The following is a 21,993-nucleotide window of genomic DNA, read 5'->3' on the forward strand; positions in this document are numbered from 1 at the left end:
ACCTCTCTGATACCTAATTCTGTATTCTTTTTAAAGAGGTGCCCCCAGCTGGATGGTGACACTTGCCTGTAAATCCCAATCCTGGGGAAAGGGTGAGGGAGGAGGACTGTAAAGTTGAGGCCAGCCAGGGATACATAGCAACGTCTTTTCATCAAAAGCAACCAAACAAGAAAACCAAACCAAACCAAAAAAGCCTTGCAAGTTGCTCCCTCCCCAAACCTTGATTCTGTCCTTGAGCTTCTGAGATTTAGGGCTTCCTCTCCCTTTCCTCTTTACTTTAAAAGACAGAGACAAGATGGACTTGACTTCTGTTCAATAGTGTCCTTCTCTGAGCACAGGACACCTGTGTTCTCTCTTGGCCCCTCACTATGGCAAAGGGAAGCCGTTTTCCATTTCTGGCCTTAGTGTTGATCTGTAAGCAAGAGGGTTGGACATGATGTTTCCTGAGGCCCTTTAGCCTACTAGGATCACATGGAACAGGCCTGGCTGACCTGGCTGAATCCCCCCCCCCCCCCCCCCCCCCCCCCCGCCGTCTCTACCTCCTGAGTGCTGGGATTACAGATGTGCACCACACCTGGTTTATACAGTGCTGGAGGTTGGCCCTAGGCTTTCTTTACCCATGCTAAACAAACACTGTATCTATTCAGCTACATCCCTAGCCCCTAAGTAAGGCTTTTCCAACAATGCTTAAACAAAGACAGCTGATGTCCTGGGGCATGATGCTAGGTTTAGAAATCACTTCTCACCTGTCGTGTGTGTGTGTGTGTGTGTGTGTGTGTGTGTGTGTGTGTGTGTGTTCTATCTGGATTCTGGAGTGAGGGTCCAGATGTGTGGGGGCCTATATGGAGAATACTGGGCTCCCCTAAAGTGGGGCCTGCATTGCCGAGAAAGCTCACTGGTGATCTAGTCACGGGAAAGGCAGGGAAAGGCAATGGACACAAAGGAAACACATTCAGGGAGTTCATTCTTCCCTCACAGATGTGGGCAAAGGCGTTAGATCTGGGTATAAACCCCACTTTCTGGTCACGTGGACTGGGGCAAATGACTCAGTCTCTCTGAGCCTTTGCTTCTCTTCAAAAACAAAAAACCCCAGAAATATACCCTATAGGATTATTTTTAAGGGCTCAATGAGATAATGTGTATGGAAGTGCCTGGTACTTGGTAGGCCCTACAGGTGTAACCGTAGCAACCGTTTTCTCTCTCCTTTGGAAAGGGATGGATACTGCTGTCCTAGGACCCTGGGAAGCAGATGGGAGGCATGCAAGGGGTAAAGGCAAGATTCGGGTCTTAGCAGGAAGCATTACCTGTCTGCTGAACAGTAAGGACCTAGATACCTGGCTGTGGTCTTTGGGATGAGCAGCAGAAATGAGAGCCCTCTCTCCCCCATCCCACCCCCATCTGCCCAGACAGGGTGGCCCGTTGGAGAGTCTGCAGCCTAAGGGTGAGCATGGGACCCTGGGGAGGGGCCCTAGTGGCCGATGGAGTAGGCCCCGGAGTCCGTGGACTGCTTTTCCACAGTGGCCTGGTCACCAGGGAACACCGGGTTGGTGGAGGCTGTACCCTTCAGTGTTGTCTCGTTCACCTGCAAGCAGAAGAGTTGGCATCGTCACGTTTGACACTGGACAGCATCTTCCAGTGTGACCCCTTTGACAAATTCAGCAGCTGGGGTGGGGTGGGGGTTGCCTGGTCATTGGGGGAGGTAGAGTAAGTCTCCGAGAACCCAGGACTCTGCATGCGCTCCAAGGGAAAACTGTAACCCAGGCCATCTCCAGGCAGGATCCGTTCTGCCCCGGAAGTGGACAAGCGACAGTGAGTGGCGGGCATGTTGACAATGACCCACAGAACTGCCCCCTCCCCATTGCTTTCTCGTAAGGGAAGGGCTGGTGTCTTTGTGCATGCTAGGTAAGCAACAGACCCCTGAACTCCACCCAGCCCCAAATCCCCGAAGAGCCCATTCTTGGCCCAGCGCTCTCTTGGCCCCCACACACTAATGGATGCCCACTGAACTTCCGTTCAGAACACCCCGCACACCCCGCACAGTAAGCCATCAAGAGTCCCCGGGGTCCAGCAGCCCTCCTTGCTCTGCTTCCTTGGCTCTTCAGTCTCTTCCCCCAACTCACCTCCTCAAACTTCCTGGCTTTGTAGTGGTCGGCCCCTTTGAGGAAATTGAGCAGGATGATGTCACAGAGAACAGTGCCCTGGAGGGAGAGCAGCCGTGCAGGCTCAAAGAGCGGCTCTGAGATGGGCAGGGCTCCAATGGCCCCTGTGCTGCCCAGCTCGGGGGCCGGGACCGCCTTCAGCAGACAGGTGGCTGAAGCATCGTCAGGAGAGGGGCATGAAGGGGTTGAGTCTTCCAGAGAGACGACTGTACGGCTCTTCTCAGAAAATGCCCGGAGGCTCTTCGGGATCCTCTCTGGCCCACCTCTCTAGCTACTGAGAAATGCCCTCGGCTCACAAGCACAGAGAGTGTGAAGGGAGAAGCAGAGGGAGCCAGGGGAGGAGTCCCTGGGAGTGGGCCTTTGTCCCCACCTCGCCTGGTGGCTCTGTCCTCACTAAGGTATCCTAGGACTGCGGAAACATGGAGTCTCTCCCTCCCTTCATGGGGAGAGGCAGGACTTTCTTATAAGACAGAAGCACCTGAACACAGGGATGCAGTCTCTGCAGGCCATGAGCCTTGGGGGGTAATGATGGGAGATGCCCAAGCCCGGGCTACTTAGCAGCAGGTGTTGGAGCCCGGAGGAGGGCTTACCCTGAGCTGTTTGATAGTACCATGCCTGGCCTGGCCCCACCCTGACTGCCCTGTAAGAGGCTGGAAAGACTGAGCTTACCACTCCCACAGAAGTGAAGGCGGCCACGGAGCTGATGATGGTAGGGATGATGTTGAACTTGCCAGCCTGTATGCATAAAGAGCAAAGCATGAAGACAGAGGGTTGAACAGAGAGAGGGTGAGGGCTGAGGTTAAACTTGGGCTCCTTGTTACAGAGGCTGTGGAGCCTGCAGAGTTTTTAGTGGGTCAAACCGTTCCACCCTACATAGCATAGGGAGCTGATGGGAGATGCGGCCAGTTGGCCAGTTGAAGACTCCCCTCCCCTGAGAGCCTCTTCAAGGCCCAAGTGCAGGAATTGGACCCCACCACCACCTCATCTGCTGGATCCCAGGACTCACGTTCCCATACACCAGCACATCAAAGCGGATGCCAAAAGCCTTCAGGAGTGTGCGGTACTCGCTGCCATTCTCCATCTTGTAGTATTTGGCAAACCTGGAGGCCAGAGGGGAAATGGGGTCTGCCTATGAATTCTCCTGCCTGAACTCTTAGGGTTCTTTAGAGCTCAGCAGTCATTATCAAGCAGTTGGTGGTGGGTTAAGATGCCTGCTATCGTTCTTCCCGCACTGATAAGGAGACTTCAACAACAGATTCTGGGGCCATCCCTAGAACCTACAGAACCAACATCGTTGTTGGTGAGAACTAAGACTCTTTTCTTAAAATAATCTCGACACAAGGTTTGTGTGTGTGTGTGTGTGTGTGTGTGTGTGTGTGTGTGTGTGTGCCCATGAGTGTGAATGTCATGGCCTCTGCATGTGTGTAGCTTGAGGTCAACTTCAGATGTCTTCTTTGACTGCCTCGCACCTCATCTTCGAGACAGTGTTTCTCACTAAACCTGGAGCTCATCGGCTGGCTGGACGGGCTGGTTAATGAGGCCCTGGAAACCACTCATCTCCACCCTCTCAGCACTGGGATCACAGACATGTGGCTTTTAAAAGTGTGAGTGCTGGGCGCGGAACTCAGGCCCTTATGCTTGAGCACCAAGTACTCTACCCACTGAGCCATCTCTGAAAACCTCTCTCCCTGTTTTTTGAGTTTTATGTTTATGACAGCTTGAACTACAGCTGACCACAACTGGCCCCAGACTTCTTAGTTCTGCTTGCTTGGGGGTCTCAGGGCCCAACTTTAACCTACCTGGGCTCAAAGCCTGACTCCTGTAACTGTGTACATGTCATTTAACCTGAGACTCAGTGGCTGCATCTTGGGTGGCAACAGTAGAGCAGTCCTGCTCTACGGGGTTGCCATGAGAACTGAGAACACGTGGCGGTGTTGTAGAACAGCCCTGGGCACAGGAAACAGACACTGGTGTTGGCCATTGTTATGTGCTGAAGAAATACGTTTTATACCGTAACTGAGAAAAGCATTTCCTGCTCCCTCACCTCATTCTACCCTTGCCTCCATGCCATGGCAGAGGAAATGGTTTTCATATTTTCCGAGGCTCTGCAAGGTTAAATGACGCACCCAGGATTTCCCACTGGAAACTCGGCACTAGCTCTGCCCAAGTCCTTTGCTTTGTCTCTTGCCCCTCAGCTTTGGCTGATGGATGCCTTGTGGTGAGCTGAGGGCTCATAGGAGTGATCCCATTTCATTCTTCCCACAGACTCAGTGGTACCCACACGGAAGGGTGACGTTCACACCCTAATTTGCAGATGCCTATGGCGGGGAGGGGAACTGCCTGTGGCTTCGAAGCTCGTAAGTGCTAGGCTTGGGATTGGAATTGCCGTTGGGGAACTCCAGCATCAGGTGGAAATGAGTCTGGATCCCACAGTCATCACCTGCAAACAGCGTGGCCTTGAATGTTTCTTAGCTCTCAGGGTGTCAGCTTCCATGTCTATAAGATAGAGGTGCCCCTGTCCTGTCAAAGCTCTGTTAGCAGCAGCTGAATGCTCACTGAGACCGACTCACTGAACACTACTGAAATCCCACAACAGAGATTCTGTCCACCAGACACCGTCTTTCTCTGCCCAGCTCTGGCCCAGGGAGCCTGTCTCTTGCTGCTGCTACCAAGCAGTCTGCTCGGCTTTTAGGTGGGTTCATCCAAAGGAAGTAGCAACAGGAGAGCAGAAAGGATGGGGTATTCAGTCTGCTTGGCCTCCAGCAGTGGCTTTAGCTCCCACACAGGCTTCCAGAGTGGCTTCAGCTTTCTCTAGATCCCGAGCTTTCCTCCCTTTGCTTGCCCATGCCAGCGCTGGGATAACAGCTTCCGCAGGCTGCCAGCCTCGGGGTCCTTCACCACCGAGGTTGGCTCCTCTTGTCCCATGTGTACCCGTGTGCATTGCTTCTTCACGTAATCACACCTTTTGAGCCCCCCTCCCCCGTGTCCCCTTGGGATACCTACTCTAACTGCCCCCACTTTGCAGACAGGGAAGCTCAGGCCCAGATGCTTCTGTCATCGGGAAGCAGTCCAGGAAGTTCAGGGAGCAGGTTTCTGCCCCTACCCATGCCTGGGCTAGGCCTGAGTGCTGAACCTGCCACCAAGTAAGGCTGAGAACCATCCAGTGGAAGCATTCTCAAGGGTGCCTGATGCCAGGTGTTTCCTGTTGGCCCTGCAGCTGAAGGGACAGAGTGAGGGAAGGCAGGAGAGTCTTCTCCAGAGAGTGAGTCCCGGGGTAAAAATGACAGTGACCTAAGAGGGATACTGGATGAAGTACAGCCACTGAGCAGGAAGAGAGGAAGGCTTGGGGGCCAGGGGAATCCGTGAGGAATGAGACCATCTTTAACTCTGGTAAGTGTTGTCTGGGTAACAGTGGGGGGGCTCCATACAGGTCAAAGCAAGGCAGCGTGTGTTCAAATGCAGCAGCAGAACAGGGGTGGAAGGGATGCAGGAAGGGTAACAGGTCTAGCTCCCTGAGACCCAAGAGCCCAGACCTTCAAGGAGACCTCCAGGGATAGCTCAAAGAAATGTTTGAAATAGACAGAAGATTTCAGAAGCCTATGGCTTTCAGGCTGCCTTGAGGGTATGTAGACCAGACAGACCATGACCATCTCAGCACCCACTATTTATAAAGCCCCAGAAATATATGTAGAATACCTCAGTTAACCTCATGAATAATGCACTGTTGTTGACCCATTTTATAGACGAGAGAGATGAGCAGGTAACTCGCTTGAGTCAGGATTCTGATGACTTCTGATTCTAGGACTCCACAGCCCAAGCTTGGAATCTCTGAACCATCTGTCTTTAGCTAGTTTTAATGATGTAAGCACCCGGGTGCAAGGTCTGCGAGCCCTTCTAAATTCTACATTCTCACACAACTGGAGAATTCAAGGTCCTTGTCACAGAGATGTGCTCGGGGCAACTGGGCATGGGGAGCGGGGATGAATCCCAGATGTTTGAGGCGGGGCTGGGGTGGAGACTGTGGTTCTGCAGCCTTCATCATGTACAGCCTAAGGCTGCATCCATGACAAGTGCTCTGACATGGACTCGGAGAACAAGAAGTTGGCATCCTAGGCTCCACTGGTTAAATTTATCCTGGGAAGGAATGTGAAGGGAACAGGGAGAGAAATCAGAGCGGACTTGGTTTTCTTCCAGCACCTGCCTTCCAAGAGGCAATAAGCGTGGTAAGATCATTATCTCACCAGCCACCCACCCTCAAGGAGGCTTGGCAGGGAAGGCTTCTCTTCCTGCTGGGCGGGAGGAATTGCAGAGCTCGGGGAGGAGGGTCTAGGGCTACAGATAGGGCTGGACTCTGCAGGGTCCAGACTCCACTCCAGTGGAGCCAAAGATCACAGAAGAAGCTGTCTCATCCCTGAGGCAGGGGATGGCTCAGATCACAAGGGCTTGGGGTATCTTCTTGTTGAGTCACACTTGGACCTGATTTCCCTGTCCCTCATACCTGGCTGGTGCTCCATCACTGGCTCTTGTAATGTGGATGGAAGTGAGGCTTGTTACCTGGGGCTGAGATGGTTCAGTGCAGTGTACCTTCTGTGTTCTCCTGCTCCTGCCTCCCGCCATCTAATGGCTAACTATTTAGGAACCAGGGGAGATTGATGAGGCAATCTTGATGGAGACCGAGTTAAGATGGCAGGCAGGAGACTAGAGCCCAGAATGACTCTACAAAGCCCTCCAACATCCCTGACCCACAATGTTAATCCACCGGTGAGAGGACTGTTTGTTACAGCAGTTATCAATACCTATCCTGACTGTTACAACCGTCCTCACTAGTTTTATCTTTATGAGAAGACTGAGGCACAGTGAGAAGTGCTTTTCTAAAGGACAAAGACTGAGTGAGCGTCGGGGAGGACGAGACCAAATGGGTCATTCCTAGGAATAAGCTCTCTAGGAAGGTCCGAGATCTGAGGATGCCACTTGGCTCTTCTTAAACTAGCATTTTGTCCCTGAGCAAGTCACCCAACCTCTCCGAGACTTTTACTTTTACTAAAAAGGAGGGAGTGGGCTATGGAGAGAATGAATTAAGAGAGCTAAGCTTCTTACCCTAAGGCCAAGATAAAGAATATTATCTTTATTTGCCATAACTCTCCTTGCTCCTAGAGATAATAATATTAGTAACAATTGTTGCTAACATATACTAAATTCTTACTATGTAGTACATAGTACATAGCACCCACAGAGTTCTCTGTAATACTGTAGCTGCCAGCACATCCCGAGTACTAGGTACCAGCACTGTACCAAGTGTTTTACACTTACCAATTCACTTTATTCACAACCACCCCTGTGGCATTAAGTCCTGTTGCTCTTCTTACTCTACAGATGAGTAGGCAGGATCAGAGGGGTTAAAAAGTCTAAGCCATAAAAGACAATAGTCAGGAGAGTGAATCTGGAATCCAAGCCCAGTCTGTCCAGGTGCAGAGTCCATGCTCTTAGCCAGCACCGTGGTTTAACATGGTTTGTCGCCTTTGAAATGCATGTTGAAACTGAATCTCCATGGTAAGACATTAAGTGGGGTGGACAGGACCTTTAAGAGGTGATCAGGCCCTCTCCTCATGAGTCTCTGTTCTTGCGATTAACAGATAAATGGGTTAAAGAGTTATAGCAAGAATGGATGTGTTGGGGCTGGGGAGGTGGCTCAGCAGTTAAGAGTACTTGCTGCTCCTGCAGAGAACCTAGGTTCAGTTCCCAGCACCCACGTGGCGGTTCACAACTCTCTGTAACTCCAGTTCTGTGGGATCTGATGTCTTTTGACCTCTACAGACACCAGGCACACATAAGGTGTACATACATACATGCAGGCAAAACACCCATACACATGAAATAGAAATAAATACAACTTAAAAAAAAGTGTGACTGGGTGTGGTGGCGCACGCCTTTAATCCCAGCATTTAGGAGGCAGAGGCAGGTGGATCTCTGTGAGTTCCAGGCTAGCCTGGTCTACAGTGAGTTCTAGTACAGCTAGAGCTATGTAGAGAGACCCTGCCTTCAAAACAGAACCAAAAACCAAAAACAAGGAGTGGGCACGCTGTAACAGCAGGTCCAGCGGGTCTCTTGACTGCTACCTGCCTGTCATTATGGGATGTCCTCTGCTGCCTCATAACTCTGACAGCAAGACCATCTCCAGATGTCCCCTCCACCTTGACCCAGAATCGTAACTCAAAATAAACCCTTTTCTCTGTCCTTCCCCAGCTATGGTAACAGAAAACGGAACAGGACGGTCAGAGTTCTAGATTGTTCTCGGCCCTCCCTCCCTGATTAGGTCCTGACTGAGGGAGGAACTTCTGTCGGGGCTTAGGAGGGTCTACTGCATTTGCTGGTGCCGCTGACTAGGAAGAGCCCAGGAAGCACGGGAGAGCCGCTCACAGTGGGAAGACGGGACCTCTTCCGCTCACAGTGGGAAGACGGGACCTCTTCCCCTGCAGACGCAGACGGAAAGGCTGGCCTCTGCTGGAGCCCCGCTCTGATCCCGCTCGTTCTGAATGTCTCGGCCAGGAAGTGGGGCTGGCGATAAGAACACTGCCACTCAGCACCGTGGCCTGGAGCACAGGCCCTGCTAACATGAGCAGCTCTGTTTCCTACCACACGGTCCTCCCTCCCACAGCACACGCCTGCCTTCCTGCAAGTCCCGAACATGCGCCACAGACATGTGGAGCTTCGGCTCACGCTGTTCCCCCTCCTCCCTCTCCACCCTGCGAATTCACCTATTCATTCATTAAGGCGCAAGCTCAGACAAGCTCTCATTTTTCAGTAGTTGATCAGTGCTTAGAGTGCCTACTGGGTACTGGGCACTGGGCACCACTGACACACTGATGAGCTCTAGTGCTATGAGAGGGAGGGAAATATCAGTCAGTCACACAGTCCAAAATAGGGCACAGAGAGGGCCTGGGAAGCTGAAGAACACCAGTCTAAGAGCGCAGCAGTAGGTGAAGACTTTTGTTTTTTCTTTTATTTCTTTCTCTTACTTTATTTTTTGAGACAGGGTTTCTCTGTGTAGTTTTGGAGCCTGTCCTGGAAATCACTCTATAGACCAGGCTGGCCTTGAACTCACAGAGATCTGCCTGTCTCTGCCTCCCAAGTGCTGGGATTCAAAGCATGCACCACCACTGCCCGGCGAGGCAAAGACTTCTGGCCTAGACTCGACTGTAGGCAAAGCACACTGAGACCGGAGGGATAGGTGAGGGGTGGAGGCAGCAGCCCTGGCTGAGAGAACAGCAGGCTCTTTTGTGGGAAAGGACATGTGCTTTTGGAGAGGCCGAGAGTGTAGAGACGGACTGAGGCGGCTGTGGCCCGGTCCACCTGCTCTGCCTAGGACAACCAACTGTATACATCTCCTCCCAACCCCACGTTCAGTGACTTTACCCTTGTAGCTTGACCACAGTGGAAAATTTACTCTACGGACGATGGCATCCTATTCCCCAGAGAACAGGTTTGCCAGTGCAGAGAGCTATAGTGGTGAAATGCCCCTGCCCTACTGTCCCATCTCCATCAGGACCCAGGCTCTGGGACTACTCTGGTGCGTGGTCTGTGGGCTACTAGGCCCACATTACCACCTGTGTTTGGTCTGGTGATCCCAGCAAGGGGCGGAGGAAACACTTACTGGAACAGCAAATGAATTTCTCAGATTCTTAACCCCGCAAAGACTGAGTTTCTCGGTGCCAGCCTCTGGGCATCCTTCTGCTGGCTGGGCGTCTCCAGATTCTCCCAATTTGGCAGATGGGACTAGGATGGCGGTAACAACATGCTGTTTTCTCTCTCAAACAGAAAACATTTAGATCCGGCAGCTGGCTAGGTGGGAAGGTAGGTGCCACTGGTGGGGGACGTGTTGGGAGGAGAGAGGACAGAAGGTATGTGGAGCACTTACACAAGCTTCGCCCTGCCTAGAGGCTTCTCACTCTGCTACCTTTAGGCCTCACAACAGCTCAGCAGGGTGCAAATAGCCCTAGGTGGCACAGGGACTTAGACAAGGGACAGTCCTGGGGTCTGAATCCTCACTTTGCTACTTGAAGTACTTTATACAACCTTGGGAGACCTCTCTCTCTCTTTCTCCTCTCCCTCTCTCCCCTCTCTCTCTCTCTGTATCAGTTTCTCTGATACAGAGATATCTGTAAGGTGGACACATCAGCATCTGGTGGTTAAGGGGATTAACTAGGGATGGAAGAGAGAGGGGAATACTTAGGAAGAGCCAGGAGAGAGAGAAAGGAGAGACAAATAACACTAAGGATTTTTTTTTTTCAAAAAAAAAGCTATTGGGAAACACACTGTTTTATAAGCTTACACACACACACACACACACACACACACACACACACACACACATATGTATATATATACATATATATCAATCATATTAATACATATGTTAAATGGAGTGATAATGCTTCCCACAAGAGCCATAGACTATTTAATAAAAACCACAGTGCTAGGCATGAGAAACCTCCCTCTGAGTTGCTGGTCAGGGGAGCCCAAGAGGTTACCATCATTGTCCTTGGTATCTTCTAGCTTACAAAAGTAAGACCTTAGCGCACTCTGAACACAGAACTTGGAAGCATTAAGCTAGAAATGACCTGCAGCCTCTTTCTTGAGGACTGGCTCTCATAGTATCTCAAGGTGCTATACAAGCTGCCAAAGGAGAAAGGCAATCAGTGGGTCTCCCCAGCTGTAAAGCCTATGAATCACGACAATGACCAGCAGGGCAAGATATCCCTAATGGTGTAATAGTGGTACTTATATCTTGGTGGTAACCAACAACTGTCTAATTGGACTTAAGGCTTTCTGGAAGGAAATCATGTCTCATATTGTAAACCTAGCCAACCACCCAGAGCTAGCGGTCATAGATTTCTGAGGAGAACCGACTGCTGCCACTTTTCTAAGCCAGTGTATCTCCTAACTGTATTCGAAATACTAATCCTCATACTTACAGGTAAGGGTAGCTCTCAGCTCTCATCAAAGGAGTTCGTTTTGCAGCTGGTAGAGACCATTACAGAAAGCCACAACTAGTCAAAATATAGAGAACAACTAACTATGGGATGCCTATCCCCAACTGATACAACACAACCCTTATATACACCCAAGGCTCAGAGCATGGGAGAGGGGGCTGGAAAGACTGTAAGAGCCAGAGGACCAGGACTCCTGCTGTTAGATACGATTTTCTAGACAGGGAGGCTGTATGCACGAAATCACAACAATATAGTTGTCTAAACAAGACCTGATGACATGCCAGTGCCAGTGGGGAACATTTTCCAAGGCCTCACCCCCACCTGAAGTATTACAGGTAGTCAATGGCTGCCGACAGAGGACGAATCAATTTTCTCCAGGAATCAGTTCCCTGATGTGTTGTTCAATCCTAAGTGGCAATCCCTAAACACTGAATTGAATCAGTAGGGTGTGTGTGTGTGTGTGTGTGTGTGTGTGTGTGTGTCCTGTTTGTTTTCACTTCCTTTACTTTTTTTGTTTTTGTTTGTTTGTTCATTTTTTTGTTGTTGTTGTTGTTGCTGCTTTTGAGATGGAGTCTCACTACGTAGCTTGGCTGGCCTGGAACTCTATGTAGTCTAGGATGGTTGTGGTATTCTTCCTGCCTCTGTCTCCTGAGTGTTGACATTTCATGGTCTATACCACCCCACCCAAACTCTCTTTGATTTTACAAGCCACAGAAAAGCACAAAAACTGTCAGGTAAGGGACACGGTTGGGATCTGAACTCAGGCTGCTCAAATCCAGAGTCTGCTACTTCCTTAAGGCAGAAACGGAAAAGGAGTTGATGGTGGCTTCAGAGGAGGTGGGGCGCTTGTTCACTAGGTGCTTCCAACAGCACCCCAGTTGCGGAGGAAAGCACCCCCTGCCTGTGACTTGTGATCTCAAGTATTAGAGAGACAGCTGGAGCAGCTGCCCTTGCTGAGCTGAGCAGGGGAAGAAGACGAGGAGAACCAGGGCTGGAGCTGTTAGGGATGAGAGGCATCACTACCAGGCCAACACAGAAAGGCTGCCGCCGCCAGACACAAGCAGGAAGCTGCTGTGCGCCGCTCCTCTCTTGCCTATAGAGCAGGAGATCTCAACCTGAGGGTCGCAGCCCCTTTGGGGTGGGGATGGGGGTGGGGTGAGGTATGGGGGAGTGGGGGCGAATGATCCTTTCGCAGAAGTCACATATCTGAAGTTTACCTTATGATTCATAACAACAGCGAAATTACTTATGAAATAGCAATAAAATAATTTCATGGCTGGGGGTCACTACAACGTGGGGAACTGTACTAAAGGGTCGCAGCGTTAGGAAGGTTGAGGACCGCTGACTAGAGTGAGTCACTGCTCTTTGGGGTCCGCCGCCTTGTCCTCTGGTTTCTGGAGGTGTGGTTGATGAGTGGTACTGGCTGGCGACTAGAAGAGAGCAGGAGGGAGAGGTGGGTATTTCTTCTGCCTACTGCTTCCCAGCCCTGTCTTGGTTTTGCTAGTGGCTCTTTCTGTTTGTGATTGCTGCTTCTGGTTTACATCTGGGCACCTAGTCCTCCCATGATGACTACAATCTAGGGTGGCAATGGCCCTCTGTGTTCACCTAGTCCTCCCATGATGACTACAATCTAGGGTGGCAATGGCCCTGTGTGTTCCTCCCCACCTGCTTCGGCTCCAGGATTGGTTCCTTAGGTGTACAGTTCTTCCCAAGCCCCGGCTCAATGCACTTTCTTGCTGAGACCTTCACAGAGACACCTGTTCTGTGACCAGACAGACCAATCCCTGACACTGGACCGAACTGAGCCGATTTGTGGCCTGACAGTACTGAGATGCTTCACACGTGTTCCCTTGTGCCGTTAGCAGGAACGGATAAAGGATGAGTAAGTACAAACGTCAATTGCTGTAATAAATCATCTGTCAGATGTGCTTCTGTGGGGCAGGGTTGAAGCTCCATCCCAGTGTGACAGGGCTATAAATAACAGTGCACACTTCAGCAGCCCCAGCTTCCAAAGCCCTTCCCCGGCCCCCAATCCTAGACACCTATGTGTGTTAATTTAGGCTGCCAGAGTTTAAAAAGGCTTTATAGTCCGTTTTACAGAAACGGAAACAGGCCCACAGAGGGGATGAGACTTGCTCTCAATCACACCAAGTGTCCTTGATTTGAATCCATATCCTGGGCTCTAACTACTTCACCCTTGTTTGATAGTGATGATGATGATGATGACTGTTATCGAGACAGGGTCTTACTATGTAGTCTAACCTGCCCTGGTTGGCCTGGAGTTCACTATGCAGACCAAGATGACTTCTAGCCCCTAGGGCTCTGCATGCCCCTGTATCCCAAGTGCTAGGTTTAAAGGCAGACAGATTATTCTTTTTGTTTGTCTTCTGTAGGCCAGCCTGGTCTCAAACTCAATATGTAGCTGAGAATGACCTCGAATTTAGGATCCTCTTGCCTCCACCTCCCAAATGATTCCAGGTGTGCACCACCATGTCTGGTTTTATTCTGTGTTGGGCATCAGGGCTTTGTGTACACTAAGCAAACAGTCTACAGCTGAGTTCCATTCCCAGCTTCATCTTAATTATTATTCTTAGTCACCCTTCAGCAGTCCCAGGAGGTTGATTCCAGGAGCCCTGTAGACCTTATATAAAACGGCACAGTGTTTGTCTATAAACTATGCACATTGCCCTGCATGTGTTAGATCCTCCCTAGGTAACTTATAATGCCTGACGAAGTGTATCTTCTGTCAAGTGGTGGCCATGCTGTATTGTTTAGGGCATAAGAAGGAAACAAAGCCTGCCCTTCTTTGGGGCAGGTACAATCGCTTCCTCAAGTATCTTTCATCTATGTTTGGTAGCGTCCACAGATGCGGAACCCACAGTTAAGGAGGGCTGCCTGCATTTTTATGTATAAACAGCTTTGTTATTGGGGTTTAGGTTCATCATTCTCTTGATCACAGGAACTGGCCTCATTCCACTCTCCGTCAGCCATGAAGCTCAGCATGTGACAGAACCAGAAGCTGAAAGAGACCTTCAAAGCCATCCCCTCATTATCCATGAGAGTTTCCCCTCTTGGGGCCTGCCTGAATGCTCCTGTGCAAGGAAACATGCAGCCAAATTTAGCTTTAAGTAGTGCCAACCATTGCAAGGGCTTCCCCATGCTGAGCTGACATTCAGTAATGTTTGCTGAATGGAGAAGGGTTTTTTTTTTTTTTTTTATCACGGTGTACAAATCCCTTGGAAGCACTCATATCTGTTTAGAAATGATTTGTCCTCCCATAGAGTAGTGGAAACTCCTTCGTAAACCAGGACCCAAACTGTTAAACCAGCAGGAAAAAAACAGCAACAAACGTGCAGGATCTGGGCTGACTTGGGAGGGAAAATCCAGGCCTGGGATTTGGGTTTCTCTGTGAAGGAGGTGCCGTTCTCAGCAAAGCTTTGCCTGCTGGGAAGTAATTTTGCCAGCTGAAACACACTTTTACAGTTGATTCTGTACCGATAGGAAAATATCGCCTGGCAGTCTCTTTGCATCTGGGATGGGGGCCACATCCTCAGAGCCTGCTGGGACTCCTCCCCTGAGAGACAGGCCCAAAGCCAGGTTTATTTATTTAGAGTCTGTGGACCTGATCAACTGCAAAAGCAGCCGTTTAAAAAGTTGTCTGCTGTTGGTTTTTAAAAACATATCACTAGCTGGCTGTGGCGGTACACACCTGTCATCCCGGCATCGGGAGAGTAGGAGGGTGAGTGTGAGTTAGAAGCTAGCCTGGCTTGCATAATGAGCTGCAGCCCAGCCCGGGCCACCGGGGGAAGCAGAGGGTGGGGGACAACCTTACTGGTCCTACTAGCTTACTTGTAGCTACAAGTGTAGGCTGCGGGGCCAGGCTGACAGCCTTTGAATGCCTTCTTTGGTTCTAGATAAGGTATGTGGCCTTGTCCAGGTAAATGAGACCCCCGAGGCCCAGAGTTTCTCAGAGGTGAAGAGATAACGCCCTTGGCTCCTTGGTCAGCACTCAACAAGTTTGAGATCCTATTTTTTCTATTAATAACATTGATTTCTGTGCTGCCAGACGGACATGGGTGTTAAAAAGGGCTATACGCACCTGGACCAATGGTCCCCTCTCCCACGGACATCACAGAAAGGTGAAGAAGGAAAAGGACCATGGGGACATGCAAGCACACCTCATGGAAGAGGCCTTCCCAATTACGGTTTTCTGTGGAAGTGGCTGCCTTGAAAACACATCCTCTGTGGCTTTTGAGAAGAGGAGGGGGAGTCCAGATTGCAGAGGGAATGATGAAAGCCAGGGCCCACTTCAGCTCTGTCTGTCAGTTGGCCTGGGAGCTTGGGGATCTGCATGCTGTGCTATGGAAGGGGAACCAGGCCAAATCCTGAGCTTCATGAAAGCTGCTGTCGGTGGTGCATTTCCAACATGGGACGCCTGCTGGAAACACCTAGCACACGAGCACACGAGGAATAGCTAGCAGATGAACAAGTGGTTTGGGTTTTTTTGGTCCCAGACACGGAGAGAGGAAATCCAAAACTGCGTTGCCTTTTAGTAGCAATGCTGTCTTAGGAACTCTCAGAAGGGAACTGAGAAAGCAGACGTCATTAAAAGTGCTTGTTCCCCACCCCCAACCCCAGCAGTCAGCACAGGGTAAATCTCTTATGCGAGTCACATAATGGTTGGAAGTATGCTAGAAGAAACGAATACAAACCAGGTCTCCGGCTCTGAGCCTTGATGAAGTCGGGTCATTTCTGGCAAGTTTCAAAACCTTTCTCGGTGGAAAGGTGTGGTGGTTTGTGAATGAGGTCAAAGCACAGGTATAGGTGTGAAAGGGCCTCACAGATTCAATGCTAAGGGCTTTTTTTTTTTTTTTTTTAAATAAAAGATTTCACACACACACACACATACCCTGATTGGGGTTTTGCCTGCATGTATGTCTGTGTGAGGGTACCAGATCCCCTGGAACTGGAGTTACAGATAGTTGTGAACTACCACATGGATGGTGGGAATTGAACCCAGGTCCTTTCGAAGAATAGCAAGTTCTCTTAACCACTAAGCCATCTCTCCAGATGAGGACCAGAAGTGAGTTTTTGAGGTCTTCAAAGACATGGAATTTTAGGTTGTGTATGTATAAATATATAACTGACTGAAAACACCCCTCCCCCCACCTGGCCATCTAGGATGCTAACTCCTGTGAGGGAGCAGGACTGTATGAAGAAAAGGAGCCTATGTTACCACTCTGTGTAGGTCTTATATTTGAAGACAAATATCTTTTGGAGGCATGCTAGGGACTGAACCCAGGGCCTTGTACATGCTAGGAAAGTACCCTACCACTGAGCTACATCCCTAGCCTAAAAAAGCATCATTTAAGAAAACTTCTATTTGTAGATAAAATGGCCTCTAAGAACAAAACACAAACCTCCTGAAAAATTGCTTGTGTCTGCGAGTACACGCCTTTTTACTGGGCAATGTTTCATACTTCCATTGGGGGCATAAAGGGTTTGGAGACCTCCGCAAGGCAGCAGAGGGACTTGGACTGGATCTCACATGTGTCCCCTGGTCCAAGCTTCTCCCTGCCTTGGTGGGCTGCTTTGCCTCTCTGTTCTGGCTGCTGGTGGGGCTTCCCTCTCCTCACATGCCCATGCCTCTGGAGCTCTAGCCCCTTTCCACAGGCCCTGTGATTTCCCTGCACCCTGCCCACACTTTCAAAGCAGCCCCTTTATTAAGCTCTCCTCCAATTACTCAATTAAAGTCTGTCATTTGGTTCCTGCTGAGCCCCCGATAGATATGATGTTATAAATCTGTCGTTAAATCACCAATGCTCACACATGCACACACACACACACACACAGACTTGTTCTCACTTGGCCTAAAACATTTAATCACTAACAAACACATGTATGCTCTCACAAACTCACCATGCTCACATACTCACGTACAACAATTAGCCCACTTTAAAATCCTGTACTGAACTGTCCTGAACTGAGGTGAACGGAGGGCATACCTGGGCTGCAAGATCCCACCCGAGTCCTGTGTCTAAGCTACAGGATGCCACCTCCTGCCTCTGGGGGAGTGAAGGGGGATTGTCTTTTATCTGTATATTGTTGAGCTGCTAGGTCTTATTTTTAGATATGGCTAAACTTTGTCCACCACAAATCCAGACAACCTTAGCAACTGCACTCTCAATATGCTTAGAAAAAAGCTTAAAAAAAAATAAAACAAAACAGTAAGTTGAGAGAGCTTTAGAATATCTAACTATACAGAATAGACAAACCTACATGTAAAACCAAAATAGTCTCTCAACCAAGCTGCAGGTGGGGAAGAACAAAAGCCTTTAGGGATCACACAAAAATTAATGTAAATGGAGAGAACCAAGTCCATTAGGTGAGAATTGAAGAGAGATGCATCCTGAGGCCACCTTTCCAGTAACTGGACCTGACTCATGACCAAGAGGCCACCTTATGAAGTAACCTTTTGTTTGGGGTTGTGTTTTAGGAAAACAGATGCCAGGAGCTTGGACAGAGTGACCTCTAAGGCTACACTAAGATGCTCTCATGATCTTAGACAAATTACTTCCCCTTCAGAGCGTCTGTTTCCTCTCTGGAAAGGGACAACTTTGTCTAGATGTGCCCACGGGATCTTTAACACCTAGACAATTTCAAAATCAATGATTCTGCAGGCAAAGAGCTGCAGAAAGCAGGGAGGTGGGGGCATAGAAATGAGCTGGAGAAGTAATTAGTGATGGAAGCGCAGGTCTCTAGCTGCCCCTGGGTATCAGATGTGCGGCTTAAAGCAAGGCCAATCTTGTCTGAATAATTCCGCTCTCTCCAGAGCCAATGGCAACAAAAGAGTGGTGAGAAATCTGGCTTCCGTTGGAGGGAGAGACACATGAACTTCTCTGGGAGGCAAGAGGCCAGGCTGTGGATTGTGCCGCTGGCATCTGCTAGTATTTTCATACCCCAGGAACTCGGGTTCTTTGTTTTTCAGCAGGGTGGAAAGGATCAATCACCTATGCACGCGTTACTGAAAATTAACAAGCGTGAATGTCCCTAGCTTTCCTGGTTGCGGTAGATATCATTCAAGAAAATTTATTCACATCCAGCACCTGCATGTACTAGATGTGTGGCAGTGGCAGAGTGAACTCAATGAGCCTGCCTTTTCTCGTCAAGACAGTGGAAGGATTGTAGCACTGACCTTCTAGAATGGGTGCGGAACAGACAAAACACAGAATGTTACGCACATGGGGTGATGAGGGTCAGTCCTACCGCTAGGTAGCTTTGTGAGATTTAAACAACAGCATGAAATCACCATGTCACAGAAACCACGGTGTGTGCCCTCTTCTCTTATCCGAGCATTCAGAAAGATGATTTTGTGGCCTCCCCACCACACCATCAGTTTGGCCTGGAGTGTCTGTATATCTACTGCTGTATGAGAGGGTGGTGGGGGCCAGGTGGAGAGATGTGACAGAACTTAGGCAGTGCCCTGCTTGGCACGGATGTCATCTGTCTCCCGATGGCAGTTTTCTTTGGGCTCTCTGAGAACATTACCCAGGGTCCGACAGGGCAGTTTTGCCTGCCTTGTACTTCTGGCTCTATTACAAGAGTAAGTTATTCAGGCTCCTCAGAGGAGCTGATACCTCTCAGGTGGCTCCCCTAGATCCTGAATATGACACTGGAAGAGTCCTTGGAGGTCCTCTTTCCAGTCTTGTCCAAACCAACAATCTAAGCTAATTTATTTGAGACAGGAGCTCAGACAGCCCAGACTGACCTTGAACTCCCCATGTAGTCAAGGATGACTGTGAACTGACCCTCCTGTTTCTACCTCCTGAGTGCTGAGGTTACAAGCAAGTGCCACCATTCCTGGTTTTAGGTTTTGCGTGGTTTCTTGAGCTGGGGCTGGGACCCACGCTTCTTGCATGTTAGGCACACACTCTACCAACTGAGCTACATTCATACCCTCAACCAAAGCTTATTTTGAACCAAGTGTATCTCCAGTCCTATTGCGCCTAGATAGGGCACAGTCACTGCATAATCAACAGGAGATATAGAACTCTCAAGAAGTTCTTCCTCAAATGAAAGGCACTATTCTAAACTGTATGATACCCATAGTTGGGGTCTTCATAGAAGACATGGTCTTCACAAGCATTTCTGTCAAATGAGTCATTTGGAGGACTGAAGACTTTCTAATGGCCCAAGGGGAGTTCTAGTATGAAAACTTGTACTTTAGATTGAGAATTTTATTAAAATATATTACTATTTTTAAGCTACCATACAAATATCCTTTGTATTGATCTCAGTGTGATGAACTGACTGAATAAATATGCCAATTTCTTCCAGTGAGCCAAACAGTATTTTTAACCTACTTTAAAATATGTGTTGTTTCCTATGGTTTTTTAAACTCTGGAGTTGATTATGAAAGCAATTTCAATTTTTAAAAATTCTTCTTTCCAGAGAACATACATATATATATTTTAAACTATCAAATGTAAAGCTTAATGGGACGGGCCATTATTTTTTAAAGTTGCAAAGTAAGGTGAAAAAGAAAGTGGATTATTATGGTTAATCTTTAATGTCAACTTGATTTAACTTAAAACACCCAGGATACCCACTTATGGGCATGCCTTTGAGGACTCTTCCAAAGAGATTTCACTGACGGGTGAAGACCAACCCTGGAAGTAGGCAGTACCATTCCATAGGCTGGAGTACCCACCAAGTACAAAGGAGAAAGGAAGTGGAACCAGCATTCACCTCTCTCTGCTTCCTGACTGAGGATGCAACAGTGCCCTGTCCCCTCACACTCCTGCTGCCACGCCTTCTTGTCACTAAGGATTATGTCCTCTAACCATGAGCCAAAGCAAATCTTTCCTTCCTCAATTGCTTTTGTTGGACATTGCATCACAGAAGTTAGAAAAGTAATTAATGCAAAAAAAATTGGTACCGGGAGCAGGGTTACTGCTGTGATAAACACAATCACGTGGGTTTGCAGGCCTTTGGAACTAGTTGGCTGGAGTTTGGACTCCAGACTAGAGAAGCCCTAGAATGACACAGAAGAGAGTGACGGGCCACTCTTTGGCAGGTCTACAGCGGGAAAGAGCAGCAAGGACAGCAGAACACATGAAGTGTGTAGTACGGTGAGAAAGGAGTATACGAGAGTTTAAAGTGGATGTAGAGAAAGCAGCTGGAGTTGTTGAAGAAATCAACGTCATTCAAGGGAACTGGCACTCTAGGACAATAGGAAAGGTACCCTCAGGGCAAGGCCTCACTCACAGAAAGCTCCCACTTGTGAAAATGCAAATTCATTTGAAAAAGAGAAAGCCTACATTAAGGATGCTAGCACCAGAACCAGAGGACAGGCATTCTTTGCCCCCAGTGGCCACATAGGAAAGTGTTTTCCCAGGGTCGGCCTCAAAGACACACAAAGGTTGCGATAACTGTTGTCTGAGGGGGTTATGCTACATCTTGATCTGGCAGCATTTCCCACGAGGCACTGCTTTGCAGGCATGGAGGATACAAGAATGAAGGAGTCCCAGAGTGGGCATTGAAGCCAGGCAGTATGTAGTTGGGTGAGGTCAGACTCCCTGTGAGGAGGCATTAAGAGGCATGGCATGAAGCCGAGAAGGTGAAGCCGACTTGCAATGAAGACCCCAGAATACTGGAGATGCTAGTAATGGAATGTTTTCCAAGAAGAACTGCAGGCGTGAAGTGGAGCTGGCCCAAGAGAGAGTCTATGCGTACAGTAGGCACAAGAACCAGAGGACTGCAGCTACCCAAGGGAGTTGCCGCTCACATGATGCCGTTAAGAGCCTCAGAAGCCGGACATGGAAGTACAGGATTTGGTGTTTGCCCTGCTGTGATCCAGTTGTACCTTGGCTGAGTCTTGCTTTCTTTCTTCTCAATCTTCCTTTTTTGGAATGAGAATGTTTTCTTCATGATATTGTATACAAGAAGTATATGACTTGTAGGCTTGACTTTTATAGGCGCTCACAGATAAGAGATTTCTCAAATCTCACAAGAGAATGTATTTACACTTCTGAATTTTTGGAACTGTTGAGATACTGGAGACTTTTAGAGATGAACTAGATGTATTTTGCATTACAAAATGAACACAAAATTTTAGGGATCAGGGATGGAATGCTTTGATTTAAAAATGATGTGCTTGGTTGTCAAGCTGATAAAACGAAGCCTTGTGATAGTTAATCTTGATTATCAACTTGGCAGAACTTAGATTTACCTAGGAGACAAACTTCTAGCCCTGTGTGAGGGAGTGTTTAATTTAGGTGGGAAGACCCACCCCGGATGTGGTGGCACAATCCCACAGGCTGGAGTCTCAAATGAGCGGAAAGTGGGTGGAGCATCTCTCCCTGTTCTTTGATCGAGGATGCCATGTGACTAGCCACCTAATGCTCATGTTGCCATGATTCCCCGTCATGATGGACTGTACCCTTAAACTGTACCAAAACTGCTTTCTTCTGGAATGTTTTCACAGGAGCAAAGAGAATAACTAAAATACACACATCATGTAGCACCACACTGGAGACTACTACACCAAAGGGAAGCTTGAGCGACCATTCTTCAGATGTGGGACAAATGTACTCTTCTCTGTATTTTGCCCCCATCATTGCCCTTTTAGTTTTCTTCGCCTTTTTTAGCATATAACATTGTGGACTTAATCAGCGTCCTTCTGGGAGTTGGGGGATTTTCAGAAATGAAGGGAAGGACCGGGGAGATAGCTCATTTGGCAAAAGTGCTCAGTGTGTAGGCCTGAGACCTGAGTTCAGATCCCCAGAACACATGTAAAAGTCAGATGCAGTGGCACAGGGGTTGGTAATCCCGGAAGCCAAGTC

At 48.9% G+C, this 21,993-nt stretch overlaps 1 protein-coding gene across 1 annotated transcript in view; it reads right to left on the reverse strand.

The window, feature by feature from the left end:
* Nucleotides 1-520: 520 nt before the first annotated feature.
* P2rx3 (purinergic receptor P2X 3) overlaps nt 521-21,993 on the reverse strand; it is a 36,073-nt gene continuing 14,600 nt past the window's right edge. Inside the window, exons 10-13 of the mRNA XM_006989655.4 lie at nt 3,166-3,259; nt 2,829-2,894; nt 2,121-2,198; nt 521-1,582 (exon numbers count right to left, since the gene is read on the reverse strand). Of these exons, the coding sequence (XP_006989717.2) occupies nt 1,469-1,582; nt 2,121-2,198; nt 2,829-2,894; nt 3,166-3,259 (352 nt within the window). The 3' untranslated portion in view covers nt 521-1,468. The remainder of the gene's footprint in view (nt 1,583-2,120; nt 2,199-2,828; nt 2,895-3,165; nt 3,260-21,993) is intronic.

The sequence above is a fragment of the Peromyscus maniculatus genome, chromosome 4, assembly GCF_049852395.1.
Source record: "Peromyscus maniculatus bairdii isolate BWxNUB_F1_BW_parent chromosome 4, HU_Pman_BW_mat_3.1, whole genome shotgun sequence".
In the NCBI taxonomy this organism is placed as follows: domain Eukaryota; kingdom Metazoa; phylum Chordata; class Mammalia; order Rodentia; family Cricetidae; genus Peromyscus; species Peromyscus maniculatus.